The sequence below is a fragment of the Protopterus annectens genome, chromosome 10.part0 (genome assembly GCF_019279795.1).
Source record: "Protopterus annectens isolate FY-2018-M chromosome 10.part0, PAN1.0, whole genome shotgun sequence".
Classification (NCBI taxonomy): Eukaryota; Metazoa; Chordata; order Ceratodontiformes; family Protopteridae; genus Protopterus; species Protopterus annectens.
Genome location: NC_056744.1, coordinates 783228687 through 783248309, shown reverse-complemented (window position 1 = coordinate 783248309; position 19623 = coordinate 783228687). Strand labels below are relative to the sequence as shown.

The window sequence follows — 19623 nt, the reverse complement described above, 5'->3', positions numbered from 1 at the left end:
TAGCACCACCTCTAGCTAGTTTGAGAGTTGATGTTATAGCTGGTTTGTGAGCTGATGTTCCACCAGACTTAAATGGTTTTATACCTTTAAAACCTATTTTAAAGGCTAGAAAATGTTAATCAGTGAAAGATTTTAATTAATGTAATTGTTTTTTCATATATATTTCTATGCAGACTGATTTTATATTTTTGTATTGATCTGATGAAGGAAGCATCTCCGAAAGCGCTCATCTGTTTGTCTATTAAATATATGTGCTTTGCCGTGGTTGTCCCATTGTTGTTTCTCAAGTTTTTTAACCTGCTTTTTTTCTACATTGGGACCAATTTTCTCCTTGTTGCTGTTTGCTTACTTTATAGTCTGTTGCAAAGTAGGTGCTGCCCAGACTGTTGCTCCATCCCAAGCACACATTTTGAAGTTCATACCTGGATAGCCTTTATAAGCCATTGGAGGTTTTCCATGTTTATATATGTTCATCTTTTTCTGTCTGTATCCTGGTAGGACCTAGCACAATGGCCCATCTACCTGCATGCATTTGGCCCATTTATTCAACAGGGGGTGTGAGCTGAGCATTCCCAGTCTGACAGCTCTTTGGCCCATTTGTTCCTGCCAGCAATGCCCTATTAGCCTATTCAGTCGCCTCAACAATGAGAGCTCAGGTGGTAGGGAGTGGGCCAGTGTAACCTCTCCTGGTGGAATGCCCCTGTCCTCCCTCAGCCAGCTTTCTACTGTCCACTGTGTGCCTCTGTATGCTGGATTTTTTGTTCCATGTGTCTGCTATGTGCTGCTTAAGTCTGTGCTCCATAGATGCAACACCCATCTGGGTGTTATCTAAAACATAACTTAATGCTGCCAACTCCCTCCCTTGCTCAGGATGGGCAGTCTGACAACAGCCATTCACTTCTCTTCCTTCCCAGCAGCAACTACAGACTACCAAGTTATTCAAACACAGGTTGTCTGCAGCATAGTCAGGATTTTATTCTTACACCATAGAGATTGCTTAACACACACACCCTTCCATCCCAAGGTTTGTCAACTTTTGGCACGGTTCCCACCACGTTTACCATATGCCTTTATATAAACCATGCCTGAAATTGCATGTTGGAGAGAAAAACGGCATTGTCTAGATGCCACAGTCTTTTGATTACAATTCAAACTCCCAGTTTTCACATATTGGTGATTACATACAGAAGTCATTTACTCTTATGGCTGGTACAATCTTGGTAGCCATTTATTCTACCATTAGAGGTTGTTGCATGTGTTTTTGGTGGTGCTCACAATGGTAAAACAGGAGAGCTGTCTGTGTTTCCGGATAATTTGTCATTAACCACCAGCCCAAAGTATCTGCTGCTTCTGTTACACTGATACTGATGCGAACAGAGATAAACACAAACTTCTACAAAAAGCCGCAACTCTTGGAGAACGCTGTATTTATTAAAACACTCGATAAACACGTTTTAATCTAGCACAAATGGTTAGGCTTCATCTTTGAAGTACTTTGACTGTTCCTACACCCTTGTCCCACAGTGAGTATGCATGTCTTTACACTGTAGTGGGCAGATGGTCAAGCATATGTGACTTGTTCTATCTTTCCTCATTTAACCTTGTCCAGTTGTTAAAGAATGCGGTAGTTTGTCTTAGCACATGAAGACCCTTTTCAGATCTCATGACACACTTGTAATTGATGCATCTCCAGATAATTGTATTCATTCTTTCATGGAAAGGGTGGTATTTTATAAATATAAGGGATACAAGGTAAGTGCTCCCAGTTGCAGGGTGAGCTAGATGGTTCCTAGCCTAGCCCTGATTAGATACAGTTATGATTACAGTACAATACTTGAGGATTAGGATTTGATTGGTTGTCACATATTTCTTAGTACTTGCTGCCCATTTTAAATGTGACAAATAACGTACCACATCAAAGATAAGATTAAGTACTAATGGATGTACATAGCTAGTGACAAGAGTTGTTGTTTGTATCAATTAGGCCCTAGCCGCGTATGATAGGTGGGTGTGGCATAATGGTTACGATCTTTAGTTCATAGACACAAGGTACAGTGCTTGATGACCTTTGATTATTGGCTAGGCTTAAAATTGCCCTTTGGGGAAGTTATCCTAGTGTTCACTTATGAATGCAGTACCCGAGCCAAAAACCTTCTAGCTACTAATAGCATTGTATATGAAAAAGTTATGAATGATCAGACCTATCCTATTGCTTGACCAGTCTGACATGCATTTATGATCCTAGGATTTGAATGAACTATGAACTGTGTGTTAAAAGTAAATAAATACTGCACATTATGTAAACTGGCGTTAGAGCTGATGAAGCTCTTTTTAAGGACAAAAGTGCCCATCATGTTTAGTGTCTTTCATTTTTCATTGTAAAAAGAGTATTGACTTCTAAACAAGTTATAAGTACTTGATTACATTAAAGTCTTAAACGAGCTCATCTACAGACTGTGGTTCTTTTTTCCTGATTTTTAGAGTGTCTCAGCTGGCAATTTTGTTGCTCATAAAGTACCAGTTTTCTCTGTGGTTTAATGTTTTCGTTATGGGTGGGAGATGTCTTATCCACCAAGACTGGAAAACTATTGCACCTCACTACAAGGATCTGTCATGTTTTTTTTTTTTTTTAATTTGCTTAGAATTGCTTCTAAACTTGTTTTCTTGTATTTTACAGGACCAAACCGAACGTAATCGTATTTCAGCATACTGGAAACAGATAGGGCCAGTTGTTTTTGGATCGCTCTGCCTCTTCGTATTTGACATGTGTGAACGGTAACAGCCTCTGAATTGTTTATTTTAAAGAGCAGAAAATTTGAGCAACAGTGATGGATTTTGTATAATCTTTCTGATATTGTCTTAAATGTAATCTCTGTTTGATTTAATCTTGTTTTGGGTCTTTCATATGGAACAGTCATTGCTACTGTTTCAGATGAATCCGTTTGCTTGCCTAACTGTTTTATTAGTTTTCTCATTGTTTCCCATTATGTTTGTGCTTCTATCATTCTAATTGCACATTTTCTTGTGCTGCAGAAATGGTAACCCTTCAACAGTCGCACCCCCCTGAGTGACCACTGTAACACTGATTTAGTATATTGTTAACATGTGCGGACTGGAAGTTGTACAGAATCACTAACTTACATGATAACATAAACAATGCAAAGTCTTTTTACTGCTAGGCAGGTTAAGTTCATTTTAAGAGCAACAGCACATGTGTGTTTAGAACCAGCATAAGTATAAAACATTGCTTCTTGGTAATCTTTCTGTCATTCATTCCAGTGCTCTATGAATCTTATCATATAGAAAGTTGAGGTTTCCATTATACAGGAAAATGGCTCTGTTTTGGTGCCCAACTGCTCCATTTACATCTTTTTATTTCATTTGTAGTTTAACAACCCCCCCCCCACACAATTCAAATTGTACATGCCCTCTATCCAGTTTCTGTAAATTCTATGGTACCCCACTACTTTGCTTTTTATGAAGGACTGTGGGACGGATGTAAGAGTGGCCAGTGTATCTGCTTTTGGTCTAGAAAAAAACAGAAGCTGTCCGCCAAACAAAGGCTGGTAGCTGTAATATTTGTTATCCAGGAGTCTCAGAAATTATCCAGTGTGCTAAAAATGTTCTTCTCTGAAGATATTGTTGCTTCCTGTATTGACTGTTAAGGAATGACTTTAGTGGACATTTTCCCCATGGCTACATGGCCATTTCTCTATGCTAATTGCTGTCTGAAATGTGAGTTCATTTAGTAGACCGTTCATTGGACGATGTTCATCGTGTTTCACTGTTGCAGTCATGACTGTAGGGTCCTCCCCTGCCGGCAGGCAGTCCTCGGTCAGCCAGAATCCCAAAGTCTGGGTCCGGCGTTGGCTGTTCAACCATGCCGTGCGGTGATAGCAGTTCACAAGTGCCGGTCGGCTGACTCCTGACAATTTTTTCTGTTATACTTCAGTCCGAAGACTTTCTTCTCCACTCAAAGCCAAGTACCCCGTTGGGGAAACTTTTTCTTGCTCCAGTCCGATGTCAGAAAAAGTTAATTGTATTTCATGTGGGAAGCAGATACCTCATAAGGATTTTCATTCTTACTGTATTCCTTGCTTAGGCCCTGACCACGACGTAGCTAGTTGTCGGTTTTGTGCTAGATTCAATCAACGTACAATTAAACGAAGGTACGACTTTGCTTTTCATTACTTCGGTAGGTGCTTTAACTACAAAATGTCATCGGATACGGTTCCGGCTACCGGAATTCACAAACGTCGCAAGGATAAAGACAGGCCTCCGAGGTCCAAATCTTATGATAGTGCACAAGCGGAGCCAGCTTCAGGTTCAGCCGTCATCAGTGAGGTGCTTTTGCAGCCCCTGTCGTCGGCCATTTCAGAACCGATGGCCGGAACGGACTCTCATGAGGAGCCAACCAGGCCTTTGAATGTTTCTATTGCAGGACCTTCGGACAATGCTCCTTCGGATGGGTCCGGAGCCGCTGTGCAGGTACCGGCTTCCGAAGGGGTTTTCAGGCCTACTCAGCTTCTAATAAAGGCAAAGCCAAAGACAAAGGCAAAGACTCCTTCTAAATCAAAGACTGCAACACAGGCCTCTTCTGAACCGGATCCCAAGTCACAGAAGCAGTTACTCAAGATGGCGGAGGATTTACTTACTATGATTAGGGGTTCACATCCCCCTCCAGATAAAAGGCCAAGGCAGGATGTTTATTATGATTCCTCTGATCAGGCTTGTGTTTCTTCAGTTTCTTCTTCTGACCAGGAATATTCTTTCCCTCCTTATGAGGATTCTGATGCTGAGGAATCCATTCCTTCAGCTTCTCCCCCTGAGGATTTCTCTTTTGGGGAAACTTTGCATGAAATGAGGGAACATTTCCACTGGGAAGGACAGGAGTATTCGAAATCTAAGAAAAGACTAAGGGATTTTCTTCTTCTCCCCCAACATAGACCCCTGGCTATTCCTCCTGTTTTGGATATTGTGGATGATGCTTTCTCGGAGGCTAATTTAACCCCCTGACTCTTTTCCTCCTGCTCCTGTTAAGCCTGATAGATTTTACAGGGTTCCTGATTCCCACCAGTTTTTATACAAGAACCCTTCTGCTGACCCTGAAACCATTTCTCAGGGTCCTAAGGGAGTTAAGGCCGCTTCTGCCAAAAATCCCATTTACACTGAAAAGGATTCTAGATCTTTAGAAAGATGGGGCAAAAAAGTGTACACTTCTGCTACTTTATCCATTAGGGCTTTAAACTGTCAGTTTCATATGCTGAAATACCAGCAATTTCTCTTGTCTGTTTTAAAACAAAAGCTTACTTCCATTTCTGCCTGTGCAGATGATAAGGAATTACATGACTTATTGCATGCCACTGAACAAGTTGGGAAGCATGGTTTACACTGTGGATTTGATGCCCTGCAGGCTTCTTGTAGGGCTGCTGCCTCCGGCACAGTCATTAGAAGGCATGCATGGCTAAAGGAACAAAATTTGCCAGAACAAGTAAAAGCTAAATTATTGGATGCTCCTGTTCAGCATAATGTTTTGTTTGGATCAAAAGCTGAAGAGGTGATTAAAAAGATGGAGGATAAGGCGAAATCCATGCAAATAGTTAAAGATTTCTTACAAGTACAGCCACCAAGAATTATCAGGAATTGGCCTTCTAAAAATTGGTCCTTTCCCATTTCAGACAGGCCTCAGAGGGGTAGATATAGACGCTCCAGAGGAAGGCCTCAAACACAAGCTTCTTATAGACCAAGACAATGGACTGCTTCCACCCCTAGGGGAGGGAGAGGACAGGTCACAAACTCATAGGAAACCAACTCAATGACTCCCTCTGTTAGGCTGCAGGAACTTCTTGCCTGGAAGCCCCCCTCGGAGGAAAACTCTCTCTTTTTTTATCAAACTTGGACTCGTATAACCCAAGACAAGTGGGTTCTGGATGTGGTTTCAAGAGGTTACAAATTCCATTTTCATACCCTCCCAAGGCCAAGCGGATGGCCAGACCTTCCAAAATATCAATGGACAGAGGCCTTAAACCAGGTGGAAGCTCTTTTGGCTATGAAAGCCATAGAACTGGTTCCACTTTCAGAGATGGGACAAGGTTTTTACTCAAGGCTCTTTCTAGTCCCCAGGAAGCAAAACTCATGGAGACCCATTCTGGATCTGTCAGTCTTGAACACCTTTCTAGAGAGTCCAAAATTCAAGATGCTTACTCTACAGCAGCTACTTCCAATGCTGTCCAAAGATGCATGGATGGTAACTTTGGATTTAAAGGAGGCATATTTACACATTCCCATCAGGCAGGAATGCAGAAAATACCTCCGGTTCAAGGCCGGATCGAGGCACTTTCAATTCTCTGCGCTGCCCTATGGATTGTCTACTGTGCCCAGGGTCTTCACCAAATGCCTGGCTCCAGTAGTAGCTTACTGCAGACTCAAGGGAATTCAAATTTACCCTTATCTGGACGATTGTCTAATTCAGGCAGACAGCAAGGATGTCTTACTCCAGCATCTAGAATTTGTACATAACCTCCTCAAGTTCCTGGGATTCTCTGTAAACATAAAAAAGTCAAATTTGACACCCTCACAACAGATAACTTTGCTGGGTGCTCTTCTAAACTCCTCAACCCAGATGTCATTTCTGACATCCGGAAAACAATTACAGCTGGCTTCAACTTTCAAAACCTTGGCAACTTTAACTCAGTTATCTGCAAGGAGATTCCTGCAGGCTTTGGGTTACATGGCCTCCTGCATCCTTCTCGTACCATATGCAAGACTACACATGAGGAAAATACAGTGGTACCTAAAAAGTGTATGGTCTCAGCATTGCCACAGTTTAGATATACTGATCTCCGTCCTGCCTTGTCTTCAAAAGGAATTCCTTTGGTGGTCCAGGGCATGTACTCTAAACAAAGGGAAACCCTTCTGTCTGCCTCCTGCCACTCAGATTCTAACCATGGATGCCTCAGATTATGCTTGGGGAGCCCATTTTCAGGGCGACTGTCTGCAGGGCCTTTGGACAAAGGATCAGAAGCACCTGCATATCAATTTAAAGGAAATGTTAGCCGTTCAGAAAGCTCTAATGGCAGTCAGGAATCTTCTTCAACCAGGACAACTACTAATACGGACGGACAACACCACAGTTATGTGGTACATAAACAAGCAAGGGGGATCTCATTCCTACCCCCTTTGCAGACTAGCCATGGATCTATGGAACACAGCTCTAGCTTGCAATCTGGACCTTCAAGCTCAGTTTCTACCAGGGAAGCAAAACTTCCTGGCAGACAGTCTGAGCAGAAACCTTTCGGATCCACATGAGTGGAGGCTGGACACCGAAATATTCAGGATGATAACAGCAGTCTGGGGATGTCCTCACATAGACCTCTTTGCATCCCATCTCAGTCTTCAACTACAGAATTTTTGCACCAGGTCTTTCCACAAAGATGCTTGGAAAGTGGATGCCCTATCATTCAGTTGGAGGAACCTCTCGGGATATGCCTTTCCGCCTCTTCCTCTTCTTCCACGGGTATTATTAAAGATAAAACAGGACAAGCCCAAGATGATAATATTCCTGGCCCCAAGTTGGCCTCGACAGTTTTGGTACCCAACTCTAAAAAACCTATGTCTGGAGCCCCCTTGGGTTTTACCTCAGTCTCCAAACCTTCTGTCCCAACATCAGGGTCAGGTTCTACACTCTCATGTCAGAACTCTCAGCCTGGCGGCCTGGTTAATCCAGGACCTTTGATTTCTTCTTTCCTTCCCAAGCAGGTTATGGATGTCATTTTAGAAGCCAGACGTCCTAGCACTAGAAAATCTTATGCAGGAAAATGGAAAAGATTTTGTTCCTGGATGCAGGCTCAGGATTCTGATCCTCTTTTTCCGAACATTCCTTTAATTTTACTTTACTTGACAGATCTCTTACATAAGGGTCTCTCTTTCTCTTCAATTAAGATACATGCCTCTGCTATTTCTGCTCATTATAATACAGACCCTCCAATCTTTTCCCACCAGCGCATGAGACAGTTTCTCAGAGGAGCTAAGAACTTGAGACCTCCTAGATCTTCTCCCATTCCTGCTTGGGATCTCAATTATGTTTTGGAAAAACTAACCTTGCCTCCTTTTGAGCCTGCTGCCTCTTCTGACATCAAGTTTTTATCTTGGAAGACCGCCATCCTGTTAGCCCTAACCTCTGCCAGGAGAGTTTCAGAGTTACAAGCTCTTATGGCTGTGGAACCTTACATTATTTTTCATCAAGACAGGGTATCTTTGAGGACTAATCCTACCTTCATGCCTAAGGTGGTTTCCAAAGTGGCTTTAAATCAAACTATCCACTTGCCCAACTTTTTTCCCCACTCCTCAAAATAAAGGGGAAAGGATCTTCCTTGGATGTACACAGACAACTACGTTTTTACCTGGACAGAACCAAGGACATCAGAAAATCAGAACAATTGTTTGTTTCTTATGCTTCAAGTTCCCAAGGTAAAGCCATTTCAAAACAGACCATTTCTAAATGGATTGCTCATGGAATCAGATTTTGTTATTCACACCATGGAAAGCAAATCCCAGGGAGTATACAGACTCATTCCACCAGAGCTGCTGCCACTTCTGCGGCCTTCCTCAGGGGAGTTCCTACCAAAGACATTTTGGAAGCTGCAACTTGGAGTTCAGTGCATACTTTTTATAAGCACTACGATCTACCTCTCTATTCTAAGTCTAGGGCAGGCTTTGCCTCTGCAGTCTTGCAGGGCCTTTTAGCCGCCCCTTCCACTTTATGACCACCTCCCTTTCTTTCAGCTTTGGGATTCTACCCTACAGTCATGACTGCAACAGTGAAACACGATGAACATAGTACAGTTGTGTACACCTACCATAAATGTAGATGTTCGAGTGTCTTCACTGTTGCGGTCTGGGTTTCCCTCCCTCCTGTTCCCTCTTATTTTTACTTTTGTGTGGTTCCTTTTTTCACCATTCTTCTGAGGTGTATTTGCAAAGGATATGGGACCTTTCTCATTTTGGGACTCCTGACATCTGGGGCAAGAAAAACTGGAGAAGATGGCGTCGGCTGTCAGCTTTGTACTCCTGGCGCTCTGACGTCAGGGAGCATGGTTGAACAGCCGACGCCGGACCCAGACTTTGGGATTCTGGCCGACCGAGGACTGCCTGCCGGCAGGGGAGAACCCTACAGTCATGACTGCAACAGTGAAGACACTCTAACATCTACATTTATGGTAGGTGTACACAACTGTACTTTCTCTCCTGTAGGACATCTTGGCCTAAATAAGGTGTTTAATTCGTTTGCTGCCCACTTGGCGTTTTATAATGCAAACTGTGTGCAACTCTGTCTTGTTAAAACTGACCATGCTGTGTGCAGCTCTTAAATGGTAAAATAATGTGTGTATGTGACATGTCCATTACATTTCAAGAGATGCTCCTCCAGATGCTTTTCCTTTTCTGTACTGTAAAAAATCTCTACTGTTTTTTAAGAGTAGCTGTTCTTTTTCCTTCTATGTGCGTCCTTTCTGCCTAGTAAGTGTAGGTCACAGTCTGAGGAATTTCTCTTTTTAATCTTAGCTTTTTTCCTCCAGAAATGTCATCTAGTTTGAGCTTCAGAGGTTTTCATTATGCATATTTTTGGCACCAAGAAAGCTAGTATATAAGCTGTGTGGGGTACATACTGAGGCCATCTTCTCCTGGTTGAAGGTGATGGACTGGATATTGAAAAGGGCAGGCACATTAGCACTGGTCATACCTTAGTGAGCTTTTGCTCAAGATCTGCAGATTTGGTTAAGGCACTCGTACCTAAAGGTACTGTTCTCATAGGAAGACCACTAGCGATTGAGACAAACGATACACAGATAGTGTATTCTTTGAGTAATGCATGATTGTTCATGCTGTCAAATTGCTTAGTTCCTCTGCAAACAGCATAGCAGGACACAAGTCTAGAATTGCTTTGACTTTGCAGTTACATGTAATGGACTGCAAAACAATTTTCTGCCATCAATAAATCTGTGTTTTAGTCCAAGGAAAGCTGACAGGTCCTTAACCAAGGCATTCTGTATCTGCATAATCATTCTAGGTCAGAGATTTTCAACCTTTCATCTTGTGCCACACACAAACTAATTGCAAAAATCTTGTGGCACACCAAAAAATATATTATATTTTTTGCCTGACAAAAAAAAGATAGGTATAATTTTGATTGATTTAGAAAATCTTTTCCTCTTTATTGCATTTAATTTTTAATGAGATCTCCGAGCTTGACGTTGTTTTAGAATGGCTTTTGTGTGAGGCTGAATTTTGGACAGTCTTAATTTTGTTCATTGTAGAAAAGCTTGATTTGCACCAATAAGACCTGGAGAAAGGAGGAAGTGCTTCTATTGCTTTTTTTGTAATATTGGGAAATTCACTTTTAAGAGAGAACCAAAATTTAGTAGTATCTGTTGCTGAATGTTTATCCTCTCATTTCTTATCTCTGTCAGCTCCTCCTCTTCTGTAATATTTAAATTTGTCAGTTGGCAAACATTTAAGATAAATGGATCTTTTATCCAATTCAGGGATGATATGTCAACTTGAGGGAAAATTATTATTCAGTATTTATACTAAGTAATCTTAGTTTGTAAAATTAGATCTATAAGACTTCCATCTAGTTTCTACCTTTTCGTTAGCTCAAATATTTCTACTGCATTTTCTCTTCTGATTCTTTCTTCCCATGGTTTTTCTTTGAAAGCATTAATTTTGTCGGTCGAAGAAAGAATATTTTCACAATCTCCTTGTATGCTTTTATTAAGTCTGTTCAAAGATTGAAACAAATCAGAAAGAAATGCAACGTTATTGCATTAAAGCTCATCACTGAGAAAATCAGCTGAGATTGTTGAGTTGTCAGTTAGAACTTCCTCGTTCATAAAATCTTACTAGAACTTGACAATGAGATAGCCACTTAACTTCTTTAGTTTACATTTGTTTGCTGGGAAAGTCTGACTGGACATGGGTCCCTTTTCAGTGGAGGCCCAGGTAGAAAAGCTCCAGTTACAAGGATAATGTCAACATGCACTAGCATACATAGAGTTCCAGTTAGACCTTTCAGCAGTTTAACAAACATACAGGATACTTTATGGATGACAAATAATGCAAAAATGAAAGACATACATTTCATATCATGGAAAAAAAATCCCATCATAGATCATATTGCTACAGATGCAATTGAAATAATCGAGACAGTTATACACGTAGAGATGTGATCGAAATGCTAGAGGGTTATAAACTTATTAATAGATGAGGTTACTACATCCTGTTATTTAACACTTACACCACACCACACTCATCACATAGTCCCTCAAAACCTACACCACCAAAACACACAGATAGAAACATGAAACACGCACCTACATTCGCGGAGGATCTCAATAAAAATCTGCTCAAGCAACAGAAACCTCCAAAGTAGAAATGCAAGCAACCTCCACCCCCTCAACACAACCCAAATGACACATAGCCCACAAACTCAGTGTGCCACTCAACCACAGCCCATAAGGCATAACAACGTACCCAAAACTCAAGTCATAGGTGACTATATAGTCAGGCGCACTGATGTTCACTCACCAAGATAAACAAGGAGAAAGTTACTGTCAGCAGCCTGTCTGGTGCCAGGATCCACCACATAACGCACGCACTCTGTCCATGTTGGTGTGAATTACCTGAGACATACCTCCCTGGACTACATGAAGAAAGACACGGAGGAGCTCTCTGATCTTGTAGCCTAGGCAGGTATGACCCTTGCCCTGAGTAGCATCCTGCCATCACCCAGAATGATACCACAGTACAAGGACAAAATGACTAAGCTTCTGGTGTCATTCTAATGGGATCCAGTATCTGTCTGCCTGGGATGACATGATCGACAGACCACAATGCTTTGCCAGAGATGAGCTGCACCTGTTGCCCTTGGGATTCTGGATACTGGCTAAGATTCTTGCCACCTTTATATAGTGCCTTTTTACATAAGGTTCAAATGACAAATTCACCACCTTAACAGGTACAAGCAAGCAAATTCTGAGGGTAATGCTACTCAATGCTAGAAGTCTAAACCTCAAAATGCATTCACTCGAGGCACTCCTTAAAATGGAGAACATCGACATCTGTGCAATGACAGAGGCCTGGTTCAAGGGTCCAGAGTGCACCCCTGCATTACCAGGCTATAATTCATACCACACCTTTTGGCCACCTAACCTGGACCGAAACACTAAAGGTGGAGGCGTGTCCATATTCATTATGGATATCCACACCTCCAGGCTAGTTGCTCAGCATAATGCATCCAAGATTATCCAAGTACAACTAACTCTGGACAAGACTTCAATCCAAATTGTAACTTGTTACAGATCCCCCACCATGCCCCAGGATTCCCACTCCTCATTTCTTGATTCACTGGAAAATATTAGGGTACAACCCAACACCCTAATGGGCGATTTCACCTACCCCACCATTAACTGGGAAATCTACTCATGTACCAACTCTTTTGCTCAACGCTTTCTGGAATTCATAAATTCCAATGCCTTGGATCAACCCACCAGGAGCAACAATATCCTAGACCTGGTCATTACCAACATGGGTGACCAGTGTGCCACACCAGAGGTCAATTCCTCGTTGGCCAGACCCGACCACAAGCTAATCACCCTAGACATCCCGCCCCCACCCCCCCATTAGGGAAACCACCATAAAAATTTTTTCCAAAGCCAACTTCACACTTAAGACAGAAGTGGCAAACTTCACGACACCCATGTAGATGGACAGTAGAAGTACAACTGCTGAATCCTACACAAATGCACTTTATAAGCACTTACATGAGTGCATGGATCATGCTATCCCTAACAGTACCAAGATGCTATCCTCCAAAAAAAGGAAGCCAATCTGGTGGTCCCCTGCCATAAACAAACTCTACAACAGAAGAAAGAAACTGTTGCAAAAAAGAGTAAAATCCCATGATTGGAGGAACTCCGTCGTCAGCCTCAGTAAGAAGCTGAGATCCCTCATAAAATCCTCCAAAGCTAGTTACAGAAACAAAATCGCCATTGATTCTAAAGCAACCACAAAGCATTCTATAACTATGTCAATCTCAATGGCAACACTCAGATCTGCTCTGAGTTACAGCACAATGGCACTAAATATACAGAACCAACTGATATTGCCAACATCCTGGCAGAATTTTACCCCCACCCCCCCACCCCCTAAAGGGGCCCATCTCTGTACTGGAAGAATGCAAAGTTCCTGTAGTCACGGCTGCACAGGTAAAAACCACACTTTCCAAAGCCAAGAACACAGCATCCATGGGACCTGACAACATCCCAGGCTACTTTCTACATGAACTACAGAATGAACTGGCACCCCACCTAAGCACCATGTTCAATCATAGCCTTACCTCAGGCTTTGTTCCCACTGAATGGCACACAGCGACCATTATCCCACTCCACAAAGGGGAAGCCACCACGGACCCCAGGAACTACCACCTCATTAGCCTAAAGAGCCTGGTCTGCAAAGCCATGGAAAGTATCATCATGGATCTTATACACAGACATTGGTAATCTCCAAACTCTGGACCTCACCCAGTTCAGGTTTGTAAAATGCAGATCATGTCTTCTAAACCTGATAGACTTCTTTGAAGCAAAGCCGTAGATGAAGGTAAGGTGGTTCACACAGCCTATCTAGATCTTGCCAAGGCTTTTGATACCATCCCCCACTCTGGAATTATAGATAAATTCACTAAACTAGGTATAAATCCCTATGTCACAAGATGGGTTGCCAACTGGCTCACTGACTGAACCCACACTGTGAAAATAGACTCCAAATCCGACTTCAGACCAGTGACAAGTGGAGTACCACAGGGTTCAGTCCTGGGTCCTCTCCTGTTTGGTATCTACTTTTCTGAAGTACAGGCTACTTTTCTGAAGTACAGGCTAACACAGAATGTCTTTGGCTAATGAAGTTCGCAGATGACTGCAAACTAGGAGCCATAATCGAAACTCCTAATGATGTGGACATCCTACAAAAGGGCCTCACGGAGACAGATGCCTTGTGTCAAAGCCATGGCCTTGAGCTCCATGCCAAAAAGTGCATAGTCATCCCCTTTGGTAAAAACTCTGTATCCATGAGCTACCACATAGGTGGTAGTCTACTTAACACCGAAAGTGTGATAGAGACCTGGGGACACAGGTGGACAGTAGTCTCTCTTAGTAATCACATCACCACAGCAGTCAGGAAATCCTTCTACGTTGCACACCTCATCACGTAAGGTTTTTCATCCAGGCAAAAAGAGGTCATTGTTCCCCTCTACTCGTCACTCATTAGACCCATTATAGAGTACAACGCCCCTTTTGGTATGTATCTCACAAGACATCTACAACAACTGGAAAGGCCGCAGAAATACCTCGCAAAGAAGATTACTGGCCTTAAAAAGATGGCCTACGCAGACAGTTTCAAAAAACTCCAGCTTTACTCCATTGCATATCACCTGCTCAGAGGTGATCTCTGCCTAACATACAAAGTTATGTCAAACCCAGAGCTGTTGGACATGCTCCACTTAAAGAACTCCCAATCCCTTTGAGCTACATGCTCTAGAGACCTAAACCTTGTCACCACAGTAAACAGAACATTCTGGAAGGAGAGATTCCTGTCCCAGAGACTTCCCATACTCTGGAACAAACTACCTATCTATATCAAGCAAAGCTCCTCATTAGCACTCTTCAAGAAAACTCTTGATGCTTGGATGGGAAATAGGACATTCACATTGGGGATCACCTCTGTGACCCTGCTCGACAGGGGCACAGGAAAGTAATTTTCTTGGGTGGCGAAAGTCAGGGTACCTTTTTGGCTAAGCTTATATAGGCCCTCGGGCCAATAGCCTAGTACCTACCTATGAACCTATGGAAATAAGGAAGGCCTAATCAGGGGAGTAACAGGAACATAGCCAGGTGTCCACTAGGTGTGATATGAGGAGATTTTTGAATTTTGAAAGAGAGCTGTTAGAAGTTATTGGGGTTGGTAGCTTATTCAAAATTTTAGGAATGTAGTTAATTTCCCAGCTGAGTTGTCGGCTTTGGTGGTATCTAGAAGTGTTGGTTACTGGAGTGAAGAGATCTGACTGAGGTGTATGGTTAAATGTTTTTGGAGAGAAGGGGTTTTATCAGGTTGGTGGAGAATTTTGTGGGCAAAGGTTAGTTGATGAAAGTGTAGAAGCTGTGGAATTTGAGCCAATTTAGCTGTTTTAGTGCTGTACAAGGATGTGCTCTATGTAAAGCTCTAGTGACAAATCTTACTATTTTATTATAGCAAGATTTCAGCTTATGTCCATTTTGCAGAGAATTGTTAGTACTGAGGAGGCATAGAGAAGAGTTGATGGGAGGTATATGTGGGCTACGGTAACTTTTGTTATTCGTAAGAACTTGTGTCTATATAGGAGACCTGCTTTCTTGTGAACCTTTTTGATGGTTTGGGGTATGTGAATATCTAATTTCAAGTTGTTAGCAATTTCTACCATGAGCAGTTTAGTGTGAGTGCTTGTGGTGATCATAGTTTTGTTCGTAGAGAAGATATTAAAGGACTGGGAAGATGAGGGGAATCTGGTTGGGCTAAAAAAAGAGAAGCTGAGTTCTATTAGGATTTAGAATTGCCTTGGAGTTGGTGAGCCAGGTTTCTACTGATGGAAAGGAATCTTGGGTTTTGGTGTGGAGGTCTTCCAGTGTGGGGGCAGCACACATTAGGCTGGAGTCATCAGTGTATCCACATTGTACTACAGAGGCTTGTGGTGCTGAGGTCCTGAGGTGGTTAATGAATAGAGAGAATAGTAGTGGTCCAAGGATTGAGCCTTGTGGAACCCCTAAGGAGACTGGAAGAAGAGAGTTGGTGTTGCCATTGGATGGCTTGCAGTCATCCTGTTAATTTTCAAATCTGGTAATAGTGGAATTGCTGAGGTTTAGACTGGAGAGAATATTGAGGAGTTTATTGTGATTGAACATGTCAAAGGACTTGGATAAGTCTAAAAATATGGCTGATACAAATTCGCCATTGTGTCTGTGGTGGTTACCAGTGTTAGTAAAGGAGAATAGTACCGGACCCCACCCAGTTTGGGTTCATGAAGGGCCGATCTTGTCTCCTGAACCTGATTGACTTCTTCGAATCAGTTTCCAGAGCCGTGGACGAGGGTAAGGTGGTCCACACAGCCTATCTGGACCTCGCCAAGGCCTTTCACACCATCCCCCACTCTGGAATCATAGATGGACTTACTAAGCTGGGCATTAATCCCTATGTCATTCGATGGGTTGCCAACTGGCTTACTGACAGAACCCACACTGTAAAAGTAGCTGACTCCAAATCCAGCTCCAGACAAGTGGAGTACCTCAGGGTTCAGTCCTGGGACCACTCTTGTTTGGCATCTACTTCTCTGAAGTACTACTTTGAAGTACAAGCCAACACTAAGGGACTCTGGCTAGCAAAGTTTGCAGATGACTGCAAACTGGGAGCCATTATTGAATCCCCAAATGATGTGGATACTCTACAAAAGGACCTTAGAGAAACAGATGTTTGGTGCCAGAGCCATGGGCTCAAGCTCAGTGCCAAGAAATGTATCATTATCCCCTTTGGGGAAAAAACATGTACCCGTGAATTACCACATAGGTGGCAGTACACTAAACACTGAAAGTGTGATAAGAGACTTGTGGACACAGGTGGATAGTGGTTTCACCTTCGATAACCACATTGCCACAACAGTCAGGAAATCCTTCTATGTGGCACACCTCATCACTAAGGGCTTTTCATCCAGAAAAAAGGTCATTGTCCCACTGTACTCATCCCTTATTAGACCCATTATAGAATACAACACCCCGTTTGGTATGTACCTCTCAAGACATCTGCAACAACTGGAAAGGCCGCATAAATACCTCACTAAAAGAATCACAGGCCTAAACCAGATGCCCTATGCTGACCCCCTTAAACTCCAGCTATACTCTTTTGCATATTGTCTACTCAGAGGCGATCTCTGCTTAACATACAGGGCCATGTCAAACCCAGAGCCTGTTGGACATGCTACACTTAAAGAAATCCCAATCTTTCAGAGCCACATGCTCCAGGGATCTAAACCTTGTCATCACAATAAACAAAACATGCTGGAGGGATAGGTTCCTGACCCAGAGACTCTCCCCAGACTCTGGAATAGACTGCCCATACATGTCAAGCAGAGTACCTTTTTGGCCATCTTCAAAAGGAACCTTAACGATTGGATGGGAGAAAGGAAATTCGCTCCGGGGATCACATCAGTCGCCCTGCTAGACAGGGGTCCAGGGAAGTTAAATAGCATAGGAAGAAGTAGCTAGGGAATTGTTATAGCTAGGCTTGTGTAGGCCCTAGGGCCGATGGCCTAGTACCAACCTGTGAACCTATAAGAAGCAGGGTCAAGTTTGTGCTGAGCCCTTTGGGTTTACTTTGCTTCTGTGGTTTGTTTGTTATCCTAGTACTTTAGAAAAAAAAGACTGTAGAAAATAGCTTCCTTTGTAATAGGACTTGACTCCAAACCAAAAATCTCCAGGTTATCTCTTCTTGTTTTATGATCTTTTATGAACCTAGTTCTTGCTTTATAATTGTGTATAGATGTGTGTTCCACTGCTGTAACTTAGCGTTATAGTCATTATGAAAATCAATTTACTGTTAATGTTCATTAAAAGTTGGTGTGCTTTTATGTAATTCTGTATTCAAAGACTGCATTTGCATTGAGTAATGTTTCAAGACTGGTCATATTTTATTCATTGCTTCTTGTACAGAGTTTTCACTCTTATGTGAATTGTTTAATTTCAAGCACTGAAATACTGCTTTGCTGCTACTGTTAGGCTGGTCAGTTCGGAAAGATTTTGCTTCTGCGTTGCCTTCCAGTACTCAAGCACTTGTGCATTACTCTGTAAGTTGTTTAGGGAGTCTGCTAACACACTAGCCAGATTGCTGAAGACCGTGCAGAGCAAGCACATCTGCTTACTGTGAAGTGTCTTCCCTGTTATATCGACAGTTTGTTTCCACCTTGATTTCCTTCTAATTCTACTTCCATTCTATCATAGCTCCCTCAGGACATGGGATGGCACCCTATCCAACCCCCTCCTCTGTGAAGACCACCATGGTGAAGTACTCATTCATTTGCCAGTTTCCTACCTTCGGTGGTCTCACTCATACTTTTATACTGTTCAGATCTATCTCCTTTACTTCATCCTTTCTTCACTGTACCTAATAAAGCCTTTGCTTACCTTTTGCAAACTCCCTTCCTTTTCATGACCTCCTGCCTTCACCATGCCTCTTTGTCAGTCTTCCCCAACTTTTGTCCGAATTGCTAGTGTCATATTCATCCATAATCACTCTTATCTATAGCTGTGAGTAGTCCCTTCCTGATCCAATCTTATCCTGCATTTGCATCTCTTGATTTCACATTCAACAGATTAGCATAATCACCTCTTGATGTATCTTACCATTTTCTCCTTGGTATGTTACCTCCCCCACCATGGTCTGTACTGTTGGCTTCTTCATTTCTGGTATGGTTCCACACCAGCAGACTGACCACTGTCTTTACATAAAGCAGGAACACATTCACCTCTGACTTTTGCTGTTTCTTTACCACACTGATTAGTGGTAAGCCACACACTTTGGAGGAATATATTCCTGTTTGGAAATGAGCAAAGGAATAGTGATGGGCATAGTCATTCAAAGAGCTGCTGTTTGACAAGAGCACCAAAGCTCTTTGTGAGAGAGACTGTACTAGACAAAAAGCCTTAAGTGCAGTTTTATGTGATTTTGCAGTGATAAAACAAGCCCAATTTAGTGCTGCTAAGGCAGCTGTTCTGCTTGTTTTTAAAAATGAATACAGTGTTTAAATCCTTTAGGCAGCAAGAAGAAAACTGTACACTGTCTGCTGCTTCGTTAGTATACTATGGTTGCAATAACCTCTACTGTGAATGATCAGTATGAAAAAACGCTCCAGAATCTTGTTGTTCATGGAGTTGACTGACATGAGTGCGGGAGTGTGGGGACAAAAAACTCTTCATAGAGAGGTTTATAGTGGCAGGGCTTCTCCATCTAAACATAGGATGCAGAATCCACTTTGAACTTGTTTTTCTCCAGATCGATTTTTACTTTCCTGGCCTTAGCAGTCATTACAAAGTAATTATTCTTAAGCCATGTAAAACTTGTTGGAGAAGAAATCCTGTTGCAAGTACTGATGTCAGTGTACTTAAATGGATTCCTAATCTTCAAGTTCACTGGTCTTCATTGGTATGGTTGTACCATTGTTTGGATTACAGGAGAGATGCTCTTGTCTTGCACATACTGAACAACAGATATGACCTGATCTAGCAGCTTGTTCTGTTTGTCAGCCTGATCTAGCAGCTTGTTTTGTCTGTTTGGCACAGCACTTCCTGATAAACTACAAGTTAAAAACAAAATACTTGTATGGCCTAGAAACCTTTTCACTTTTAGACTGGCTTATATTGTCTGAAAATTGTAACTAGGCTTTGCTGCTTTTATACATTTTTGTTTTTGATAACTGATTTAATGAGATGCTGCAATGAAGTGGAAGTATTCAGAACTACAGAGCTGAATAATATTTGGTCTGGTAGTAAGTAC

The 19623-nt window shown here is 42.3% G+C and overlaps 1 protein-coding gene across 1 annotated transcript in view; it reads left to right on the top strand.

The window, feature by feature from the left end:
• WLS (Wnt ligand secretion mediator) overlaps positions 1-19623 on the top strand; it is a 903497-nt gene that overhangs the window by 524612 nt on the left and 359262 nt on the right. The window contains exon 7 of the mRNA XM_044085601.1: positions 2678-2775. Within this exon, the coding sequence (XP_043941536.1) occupies positions 2678-2775 (98 nt within the window). The remainder of the gene's footprint in view (positions 1-2677; positions 2776-19623) is intronic.